At 40.4% G+C, this 12,343-nt stretch overlaps 1 protein-coding gene across 1 annotated transcript in view; it reads left to right on the top strand.

Moving 5' to 3' along the window:
• Positions 1 to 12,343, top strand: part of babam2 (BRISC and BRCA1 A complex member 2) — a 113,933-nt gene that overhangs the window by 10,622 nt on the left and 90,968 nt on the right. Inside the window, exon 4 of the mRNA XM_079262403.1 lies at positions 1,211 to 1,305. Coding sequence (XP_079118529.1) covers positions 1,211 to 1,305 — 95 coding nt within the window. The remainder of the gene's footprint in view (positions 1 to 1,210; positions 1,306 to 12,343) is intronic.

Here is a 12,343-nt window from a genome sequence, read left to right as displayed (position 1 = left end):
TACTTGTTGATCCCTGTGGTCTCTCAATGCCAGTTAAGAGCGACGTGATGGATCCATTGTGCCTGTCTTCACAGTAACTGACAGTTTGCTCATTGTTCTAATTGCTGCTTTCAGGTCAAAAAAAGAGGTAATTTTTCCCTCGATACACGCTACTAGCACAGTGAATTTTCCTTTTTTTTTTTTTTTTTTTTTTAAAAACCTGCATGCCTGTGTTCATTTTAGTCTCATAAAACTTTGTTTTGAGCCTTAATGTGGATCCATGAAGCAAAATATTAGCAGGTTGTAGTTTTCCCATGAGCTATTTTTAAGTACTAAAATAAGCAAACTGATGCATAGTTACAGTCCTGAATTCTCTTTACTTGTTGACTGGAAACCTCAGATCTTTTGAAATGCTTTTGTAGCTTTCTGCAGCTCCACATTTCTCTGTTGTTCTGTTATTAATGTCCTGTCAAAGTAAAAACGAGACATGGTGTTCCTTTAGAGATGCAATTCTTCTCAACGAGACTTATTGTGGTTTCTATTTACCCGAAGGGAGTGGCACTCAACTCCAACCTCAAGTCACATCTCAGCTGGATTATCGAACACTGTTGGCACAGTCATCAGAGGTTCACATGTGTGTTTTTTTCTTACTGCCTGGACAGGCTGAGGACTCACTGTGTGTTCAGTAAAGTCATGTAAAGTACATCTGATTGTGTTGTTTGTTTAGTAAAGCTCTAATTGTGACTTAGATTAATGTCAGGCCATATTTTATCAAAAAAAGGCACCGAAATCCTCGTAGTTCCAGATTTTTTAAGCATTTCTATGCAACAGCGTTAGATATGCGGAACCAAAGCAGCCGTCTTTCCTGCACAAATCTGCCTGCCAAGATTTTAGTGAATGTGAAGTTTGTTTGTTACTTAAGACGCTTAAATGAAAAGACTTAGAGCTTAAGTACACATTCTGTGTTTAATGAAGCTGCTGAAAGAAACGGCTGCCTTTTACAAGTCGCTACAAGTCGGATTCAGCCCTTCAACATGGTGGAAATAACATCAGATTGTTCCAGATTTTTCTTTCAGCAACATTCAAAGCAGATTTCCGACCCAATGCCAAGAAAATGCAGCAAATTGTTCAAACAAAATGTAAATAACTTCAAAGTGACAATGTCTTGCAAACTGGATGTATCTGTAAATGAGCCACAGAGGTGATATAACACTGTTTTCTCTTCTCGTAGGGGATATCATATTCAATGCACAGTATCCAGAATTGCCCCCAGATTTTATTTTTGGAGAAGATGCAGAGTTTCTTCCTGAACCCTCGTCGCTCCATGTGAGTACTCTGGAAGGACATTAAGTCCTCTTTTTCTTTGCACAAAATGAGAAACTTGCAGATGAGAAGGTAGATAATCTGGTTTTCCTCCTTTTGACTATCCAGCAGTTGGATCTTTTGTGAAAGCACAACTTTAAATATGTTTGCAAAGGTGGGCAAGGCAGGGACTGTGGGAGGTAGCTGGAAAAGTTAGTGGTTTTTGATACCATAAATCTTGTTTTGACTTGTTTTTTATCATCCATCTTTTCCATCAAGCTAAAAAGAAAAGTCGGTCTAAACAAGAAACAGGTTTGTTTTAGCATGATTGTTCAGATAATAAGGATCTTTTTTTAGACGTGCTCTGTCAGGATCATGTTGAGGCATTTCATATCCTTTTCTGTTCAACTCCATTGTCAAGAATCTGCTTTATATTTTCTGTATTGTTGTTTTTTAGTTTAAAAATGGCAGCAAAAGTAATTGTTTTGATTGACCAGATGAACAGCAAGTGAAAACAATCATATCTGCGTGGGAAAAAAAAAAAACAGAAGAAGCACTTTGGTTTATTGGTGCATGCATTTGTTATTTTCTTCCACTAGCTAAAGACTGGTTGTTTATATGGTCCGATTTACTTTAGAGCTGCTACTGCAACAACACATCATCAGTATGATCAAACTAACCAGCATAACAACGGTTTCATCCCAGCTCAGGTTCCCTGTTAGTGGGGATGCAGGGATCCTGAATCCTGTTCCTTAAGAGCCGGTCGGTGTCGTGCAGGTTTTACAAGTTCCCCTGCTGCAACACACCTGACTCAGATCAGTGGGTAATTAGCAGACAAGTCTTAGTCAGGTGTTGCAGCAGGGAATATTCTACAACCAGCAGGACATGGGCCCTTCAAGGACCAGGATTTAGGCTGCTGTAACGTTCTTACTGCACATCTGCTGCTTATAGCAGAGTTTCAGAATCAAAATGTAATTCCACTGAATTATAATTGGTTAAATTAGGTGATTCATCCTATTGCATGTATCAAATAAAATAAAGAAATGCTGCTGCTTGCTTGTGAGCCTATGAATCAGTGAACCAAAAAGTCACATTTTGATTAAGGACCTGTGAGTTTGCAGACATAGAAGATGCCAGAAGTCTGAGAAAGGCCTTGGCAGTTTTGGGGGGAGTTACCGTAGCGGCAGTGATTGCATTTTTCATGGTGATGATCTCTAGGTAAAGAGAGGTACAGTCCATGTTCACACTGCAGAAATGTGCACTTGTGCATATTGATTGGACTCAGCAGCACCTTAGCAGAAGTTATTGTGTCTTGGTCTGGCAAAGGTTGATTTTGGTTTTGTTTGTTTCCATACAATAGCTACAGCTTGAACAATACCTGTTTCTCAACAAAAATATTTATTATTTATTTTTAATTGGAAAACATCCAGATGTTACTTTGTTCTTCCTCTTGCATATTGTGGTTACATCATTTTGAGTTAGCTGGCAGTTGCATGGACACTTTATTTTTACTGTGTTTTTGTTGTCAAATGAATAAATATTTTTATTTATGCATAAACGTCAGTTACATGGATTGTTGGCTCTTAACATGGCCCGAGCATCTGGGTCCTAAACCCTCCAGAGTGAGACTTTAAAACACGAACAAGGTCTTTGCTTTATGCCTCGAGACTTTCTGTCTGACATCCAGCAGTTAAATCTTTGTTTAATTAGGGCTGCACAGGGATACTAAGAGGGATTTCATGTATATTGTTACAGTTATGGTGTCTCCACACATGTAGTTAGCAGTAAACTGGACTTCTATTTCATTCCTGATGCACAGTTGGTTTTTAAAATCATTGCCATTCTGATAATGAGAGATCAGCATGGGACCATAGCAGCAGTTTCCCCCTCCTTGTAGGCCACAAAAAGCTGCATATTTAATCAAAATTGAGCTTTTTTCAAATATAAAATATGCAGCATAAATAGTTTTTATCTGCTGGTAAAGTAAAGACATTCAGATATTGGTCAGATATACAAGAATCTTTTTTTTTTTTTTTTAGACTTCATTCAAACATGACTACAGTAATACACATCAGACTTTCTGCAGCTTCCTACTTGAAGCACTGTTTTAACTTTCCCGTCATATCTGCATACTGCAAAATGTCTTTGTTGTCATCAGATGGCCAATCATAGACGACATAAGCACCGCGTTACTGGTTCCAGAGCATAGGCTTCCACTTAGCGCGGTCAGCGTCCCAAATCCAGGCTAATCACTGGTGTTTCTTCTCGGCTGAAATGGCAAAAGTACCCAGATTTATGACTTGAGGAGAAGTAAAATACCTATGTTTAAAAAAACCAACTTGAGTAAAAGTAAAAAGTACAGGCTCTGAAAAATACTCGTCATTTTAAAAAGTAAAACTTATTTCAATTGCTTGATTAACAGGCAACAAAGCTATTAAAAATCTTTATATCAAATCTTTTATATACAATGCAAAGTGCCAAAAACTGCAGTTCCCCCTTCATCCACTAGGGTCTCTAAAACAGAGCAAACCCCCATAAACTCCCATGTTAAAAAGACCAACTTCACATCAGAAATACACATGTTTAAATCTAGTTACAAAAGCTATTTTAGGTTTAATAGTTCAGGTTTACCTTCATGGCAGCTGTGAGGGGAGTGACCAATAACCAATCTATAACCAATTTCATCTCAAGTTTTGGCATCATTAGGCGGGTGTCCTTTTGATTGACAGGTGCCTGATATCCTTGTGCAAGAGGGCAGAATGTAGCACAACTGCGGTTTTAGTCGGCAAATACCGTGAATTAGCTTTAGCTCGTCTACCTCTGTTAGCCTGTTAGCTCCCGTTAGCTCCACTTTGGCTAAGTTATCTCTTAGCTACTGGGAAGTTGGAATTTGACAGACGGAGGCTCCGTTCATCTTTTATATATGGTCTATGTTCAAAACCCAAAACTGGTCATGTGCATTGGTGTTGCAGCCCCCAAAAGAGAAGAAGCAACTAATCTTTTGGGAAAATGTAAGGAGTAGAAAGTATCGGTATTTATGTTGAAAATGTAATGGAGTAAAAGTAAAAAGTCGTTAGAAAAGTAAGTACTCAGAATTGTACTTTTTACTTTGTTTGTTTTCATCTGCTTCTGAAAGCTGATAATAAAAAATGGTTCCTTGTTCCTTAATCAATGAATTTTATCTGTCATTATTCTAATTTCCTGGTAAAGACAATGATTATTTCAGTGGACATCCAAGCTTTCTGACTTTCTTAAAGCATGTGCGTGTGAAATATGCATAAATTACTGAAATTGTCTTTTAACAAAGCAAAGTGGAGCAGCAGAAGATGGAATCACAAACCATGCAGGAGAAAGACTGACTGCTTCTGTTTGTGTCTGTCATTGTGATGGAAGCAGTTCAGACTTGTGCTCCGGCTGTTACATGTCCAACCAAGAAAATTTACTCTCTTAGAGTCTTTGGGGAAAGCACCAAGGTGCTTTGTCAGACATGACACCAAGACATTACTTTGTAATCATTTTAAATACCACACTAAAAAATAAACTGGTAATGAAAACATCACTTTGAAAAACCTCTCGGATTTTTCTAAGTTTTCATATTTTCTTAGTTGGTTTTTCAGACGTGTTGATAGAAAAGATTTAAATGACGTCGGACGTGATGCTAGGGGTCATGTGACTTATTTTAATTAAAAAAGGCGCAGAAATTCTAAAATGATCTGAAACCGAATCCATGATTTACAGTGTCAATCCTCTGTCAGAAGCATGTCCTCTCCCATACATGCATGCTTTACCCCTGAACTATCACCCACATCTTCAGATGAGGACAGCACCAGCAGCAGCTGGGGTGGCAACCAAATGTGCAAAATGTGTTCTATCTCCATCCCCTCAAAGTGGAGTCTAACGGCATGAGATTTTATTAGAAATGCGGCTCAAAACTTTAGAAATATTGCTTTTATTTTCCAAAAAACTGTCCCGGAAAACAGCTAGTGATGTTCTAGCCTGGCTTTGCTAGACTGTTGCAACAATTCTGGACTGCACCATGTGTCCAAGCCAAAACATTGAACTTTTTCAGTGCTTCATGAGCTTTGAATCTATCATCAGTGTTAATCAATAAAATTGTCTGTATAATATCAAATAGGCATAGTTTTTCTGACTGAGTGCCTTGCAGCTGTAGTTGTTCCGGCTACCCTGTTGTCTTGAGCTATTTTTGAAGCAGACTAGCAAGATGAAGCTAAATTCCCCTGCTTGTGTCAGAGTCTGGGAGAAGAGATGGGGTAGAATTGCTCACCGTCTCATAAATCCAGCTGTGCACATAAGGGGAAGTACCTCTGCTCAGCCAGTGCTGGGCAGCCCATTGCTTGTTTATTTTCTCACGTATACTCTTGCAGTGTTTTGCACTTCACGCTTTCATAATCTGTCTTCATCCACCTCTGCTTGAGATCCTCCTCTCCCACTCCTCCCTCCTTTTTTCCGGTCCAGTTTCAGTAAAGACACCCCCCCCTTTCACTGTTAAAAACCTCTGGATTCCAAGCAATTCCTGAAATTTCCTCCCTCCTGGGAAGTGTTTTTACAAGAAGCACTGACTGTGTGAGTGTAGAAAAGTCTCAGAATAAGTGGAACTACTTGTCTGTACACGATTCATTTTAAACTTGTGCAGCGCAGCATGAATATAGGCAAAAAGATAAAATAATCTGCTTGTTAATGATCTGTAAAGCCTTTTAGTGTGCTTCTGACTCTCTGGCCTTCTGTGCAGAAGAAGAATTGCTCAGAAACAGCATGTTTCTGGCCTTTGTTATCCAGTGGGGGTAAACATTAGGCTAATTTTAGGTCCTCTGTCAGAGGCTGGTAGAATTTTTGATGTCTCAGCAACACATTGCTCTTGTTTACAGCTGGCCAAGGGTATCATTAGCTTCTCTGTTTGGGCTTGTGTCTTTCCCTGCTGTCATCGGGTCTTTACGAGGTTTGTGATCCATGTTTCTGTTTGGACAGAAAATGTACATCATGCACATGGCAAACAGAGGATGGTTAGTACAGTTTGGTTAAATGTGACATCAGTGTTTAAAATGTTTTTTGTAAAAAGTTTCCCCTTTCAGCAGAACCAGCATTTATGGATGGGCTTCGTTGTAAAGAGCCAGTAAATAGTGAGTTTTTCTTCACCCGCTTTAGTTTTTAAACCCATACAGTAGCCCTGGAGAAGTTTTGTGGAAGTTTAAAGGCTAACTAATGCTACTGCTTTTTAAACGTCACTGTCCTCATACGTTCGTGCATCCTTCATGTTGGGGTGGATGTTAGCCATACATCCTCCGAGTTTTGACGTCGGTTTCAGCCAATATTAAACATGGTGACGGTGATTATATTCTCTGAGACATAAAAACAGGCAGCACAGTAGACGATAGGGGCAGTTAAATAAATCATAGCAGCAGATTCTTATTGTTCTTTTCACGTTCTTTTCCATTTTGTGAACAAACACATCTACCGACAGACTAAATTCTGCTTCTAAAGTATGCAGCAGACAGACTGCTACTGTCATGGATGATCTCCCCTCATCTCTTATGAAGGTCAATATTCAACTATTTATCTGCTAGCAGTTCCCTTTTAGAGATGCGAATCTTAAGGCATATTTTGATTTAATTACAATTCATATGGCTGACATGTGAATGTGAAAGAATCATGAAGCTTATTTTCCTTTTTGTGACTGTTTGACTGCTTGTTTCTTAAGTGGAATTGTGTATCATCATTTCTTATATTTTCCATTTTCCCAAAACAGTTTTATTCTGGCATAACTTATATAGTGTGGCTCTTGTTCAATTCCATTTATTTCAGGGTGCAGCCACACTTAATAGTCTGCTGGGCATATATGTTTGTTTGATTGTACACCGTTAGGGACCTGAGTAGAGTATGGAAGCTCTGAACTTGGCCACAACAACTTCGTACCTCCTCCTCGCCGGCCTGGTCAGGTTTAGCTATGGGATGGCATCCCATTCCTGAACCAGTGAGCTTGTGCTGGTCACTCTACATTTGCAGTAGGCTATTCCATCTGTTCCACTTCCAAAACCTGGAGGTTCTCTATGACGATTATGGCTCTAAGTTGACGTCATTAAGGATGGAGTTAAGTTCCACATTATGAAGAAATGGGATCATCGCTAGTTTCAGAATCGAATTCCACTTGTCTTCCAATTAAATGTTAGTTTATATATCTGTGACTGACTTGCCTGTGTCGACACTTTAATCTCAAATTAAGAGTGAATGCAGATACTTTTGATGCATTTTAGAGGGTGCTACTAATGTTCAGCTATCTGCATTACAGATTTCCCCTTTTTTGCTCTTAGTTTAGTTTATTTACAATAAATCTGCTAATTCAAAAATTTTTTTTTATAGAATTTGCTTAAAATCTTTTACTGTCCCTAACTTAGTTTTCTAACCTTCCATCCAAAGTGAAACACTCCAAACACATTCAAATAATGAAAATGGTGAGTGATTATCTCTCTGAGCATTTTCCACATGATTATTTTTGTTTCATTTTAAGGAAACAGGAAGACCAGTGGACCTCCCAAAAAGTAAAACTAACTGTCCTCCTTTGATCACCTCGCCATTGTCACAGTGTAGTAACTCAAACTACTGAGACAGTAACAACCAAGAGCTCCTCTTACCTCTGTGATTATTGAGAGAAGTCCTTTCAACATTCAACCCACAAGCCATGAGGGATAAAAGAGACTTAAATACACCAGCTGGATGATGAGAGACCACATGTCCCATGAATAAACCTTTTAAAGCAGAACAGCTCCATTAGCTATGGAATATGAGCAGAGTCTGCCACAAATTTATTGAGGTTCACTGCTGCATTGTTGGAAGAGAGCAGAGGTTGACTGGAAACAACAAATGAAGGCTAAATAGCATCCAGACTGTGGCTAATTGGCCACCAGGGCTGCTCCCCACCTCAGTGCTTTACTCGTTGTGTGAGGCTTGTTTATAGCTGGTCATTCATGTCAACCCTCACACCAACATTATGACTATAAACATGTTTTCCATGGTGAAAATCTTCTTCTAGTCTAATAGGTTTATTTTTGGAAAATGTAATTTGGTTATTCCTGTTTTAGTGCTAATAAAAGCTATTAGGTCATCACTATTTCCAACTTAAATTTGTAACACATTAAGACTAAGTAAAATAAGGCACAGGTTATTCCATTGGTGAAGCCGTGCTAGTGGAGCTCTCTTCTGCCTTTAGAACTGCCATAATTGTTGGTATCATGGGTTCAATAAAGAGTTGGAGACATTTCTCAGAAATTTTGCTCCATGTTGACATGAGGCATAACACAGTTACTGCAGATCTCATCATGATGAGAATCTCCTGTTCCACCTCATCATGATGAGAATCTCCTGTTCCACCTCATCATGATGAGAATCTCCTGTTCCACCTCATCATGATGAGAATCTCCTGTTCCACCTCATCACCATGAGAATCTCCTGTTCCACCTCATCACCATGAGAATCTCCTGTTCCACCTCATCATGATGATAATCTCCTGTTCCACAACATCATGATGAGAATCTCCTGTTCCACCTCATCACCATGAGAATCTCCCGTTCCACCTCATCACCATGAGAATCTCCCGTTCCACCTCATCATGATGAGAATCTCCTGTTCCACCTCATCACCATGAGAATCTCCTGTTCCACCACATCACCATGAGAATCTCCTGTTCCACCTCATCACCATGAGAATCTCCCGTTCCACCTCATCATGATGAGAATCTCCTGTTCCACCTCATCACCATGAGAATCTCCCGTTCCACCTCATCACCATGAGAATCTCCTGTTCCACCTCATCACCATGAGAATCTCCCGTTCCACCTCATCATGATGAGAATCTCCTGTTCCACCTCATCACCATGAGAATCTCCTGTTCCACCTCATCATGATGAGAATCTCCTGTTCCACAACATCACCATGAGAATCTCCCGTTCCACCTCATCATGATGAGAATCTCCCGTTCCACCTCATCATGATGAGAATCTCCTGTTCCACCTCATCACCATGAGAATCTCCCGTTCCACCTCATCATGATGAGAATCTCCTGTTCCACCTCATCACCATGAGAATCTCCCGTTCCACCTCATCACCATGAGAATCTCCTGTTCCACCTCATCACCATGAGAATCTCCCGTTCCACCTCATCATGATGAGAATCTCCTGTTCCACCTCATCACCATGAGAATCTCCTGTTCCACCTCATCACCATGAGAATCTCCCGTTCCACCTCATCATGATGAGAATCTCCCGTTCCACCTCATCATGATGAGAATCTCCCGTTCCACCTCATCATGATGAGAATCTCCTGTTCCACAACATCACCATGAGAATCTCCCGTTCCACCTCATCATGATGAGAATCTCCCGTTCCACCTCATCATGATGAGAATCTCCTGTTCCACCTCATCACCATGAGAATCTCCCGTTCCACCTCATCATGATGAGAATCTCCTGTTCCACCTCATCACCATGAGAATCTCCCGTTCCACCTCATCACCATGAGAATCTCCTGTTCCACCTCATCACCATGAGAATCTCCCGTTCCACCTCATCATGATGAGAATCTCCTGTTCCACAACATCACCATGAGAATCTCCCGTTCCACCTCATCATGATGAGAATCTCCTGTTCCACCTCATCATGATGAGAATCTCCTGTTCCACAACATCACCATGAGAATCTCCCGTTCCACCTCATCACCATGAGAATCTCCCGTTCCACCACATCACCATGAGAATCTCCTGTTCCACCTCATCACCATGAGAATCTCCCGTTCCACCTCATCATGATGAGAATCTCCCGTTCCACCTCATCACCATGAGAATCTCCTGTTCCACCTCATCACCATGAGAATCTCCTGTTCCACCTCATCATGATGAGAATCTCCTGTTCCACCTCATCATGATGAGAATCTCCTGTTCCACCTCATCACCATGAGAATCTCCTGTTCCACCTCATCATGATGAGAATCTCCCGTTCCACCTCATCATGATGAGAATCTCCCGTTCCACCTCATCACCATGAGAATCTCCCGTTCCACCTCATCACCATGAGAATCTCCCGTTCCACCTCATCATGATGAGAATCTCCTGTTCCACAACATCATGATGAGAATCTACCGTTCCACCTGATCCCAAAGCTGCTCTGCTGGATGTAGATCTGGTGACTGCGGAGGCCGTTGGAGGACAGTGAAGTCATCGTCATGGTGGAGATGATGTGAGCTTTGTGACATGGTGCATCATCCTGCTGGAAGTTTCCATCAGAAGACGCTACACTGTGCTCATTTAGGACAAAGGACACGCGGACCTCATCAAGTTGTTAAGTGCATGTGTGCTTTTTCACTGCCTATCTGATGCAACATGGGCAGCAATAACACAGTCCCCAATCTACTGTTAATAACAACGGTTTAGTTTTTCTTTGGATGGTGGGATAGTAAAACTCCTCAGGCTTTTCTGTGCAAAGGCCTAGTGAGGAGTATTATATGGTTTCAAGGCAGGGGTACTTATTTTCACACAATGGTGTCTTGTGAGAGCTTTGGGATGCAGGAGGGGTCTTTGGTAGTGATGCTCATCCTTGAATAAGAACAATACTTGCTCCCATGTCATTTTCCATAAGTCCCTATATAAGACCCCGAAAAGTCTCAGAATTTGTCACTGCTCGTATTTGTTTTTTATTTTTAAAAAGAGTCACTGGAAGGGTTGGAATATTTGCTGCATAATAGCCACACAGTTGCTAAGTTAGCACCATTGCATATCCATGGCAGCGGCATTGTTTCCTGTATTTGCCCTGTTTTTTGTTTAGAAGCCATAGAAATTGTCTGTCTTTAGTAACATGTGACCAAATAAATGAGTGTATTATTGCTAAAATAGTTTATGAAGTAATGTTTTTTATTTATTACAGTTTTTCATTAATAATCTCTGTATTGCTCAGCCTTGTTTCACTCGTTCAGCTGAGCTTCACTGTGTTTTATGGGTTGAGGTTAAAATCTACCAGTATTACAGCAAACTACGTGCTATTGCACACCTTCAGTTTAAATCTCCTCCAGTTTTTTTGGTGGACACCCAAAAATCCTGCTTTTTATGACGCAGCATAATCATCAGTTTCATGTTTTCCTTTTACCAAGGAAAACCCATAAAAAGATTTGGTAGAAACCTGCCAGTTATTCATGAGAACACACCCATCCTCAGCCAGTAAACCAAGTCACATTAACACCCGGTAAGGAGGAGAAGCTTGGAACGATGTGTTAACCGGACTTACTGACAGGAATACAAGCCCACGGGGTTGTTGGGAAAAGATGACCAGATGAGAGGAAATGACAAAGACAAAGGAAAGAAGGGAAGTTAAAGAGCAGCACTACCTACAATTGATTACGCAGATAATGTTTCATCACATGGCTGCTTTCAGTAAGTGATGACAGAGAAAATGTAACATTCGTAAACAGCATTTAAGGAAAATAAATCAGATTGTGTAAGTGATTGATGGAGAAATTCTGTATTTATTGGTGCAGCATTTTTAGGATGATAATGGGAGGGGTTTCTTGTTTTTATTTTTATTTGAAATAGTTTTGTAACCTTTTGCGATTATGTATATAATCTCAAATTATCTGCCACTCTTTATAATTTGTTGTATAGCCACACCATATACACACACACGTATGATGAGCAATGACAAAGACAAAGGAAAGAAGGAAGGGAAGTTAAAGTGCACTGAAAGGGTCATGCTGGTTTTCCTTCTTCTTTCCCAGTCAGTGGAAATCAAGTTGATTATAGATTACAGTCAGTTATTTGTGTAAAATGTCCCAAAGTGGGACACAACACCTCATGGCCCAGTCAAGATCTGCCCGCTGACCCTGCATCATCTCCAAGTCATCAGCTGCTCTGCTGGATTTAACTGCATACAAAACATTTAACACTACAATTATAAGGATTGCCAGGTTCTCCTGCTGTCCCCCCCCCCCACCCCACTTACTGACCAATTGTTTTTCATATCAAGTAGCCAGCATGTTGCTCCCCCACCCAGATTACAAGTGCAAAAGTT

This window comes from Telmatherina bonti (genome assembly GCF_933228915.1).
Source record: "Telmatherina bonti genome assembly, chromosome: 22".
Classification (NCBI taxonomy): domain Eukaryota; kingdom Metazoa; phylum Chordata; class Actinopteri; order Atheriniformes; family Telmatherinidae; genus Telmatherina; species Telmatherina bonti.
The sequence above is the reverse complement of the archived record's forward strand: the minus strand, read 5'-3'. Positions and strand labels throughout refer to the sequence as shown.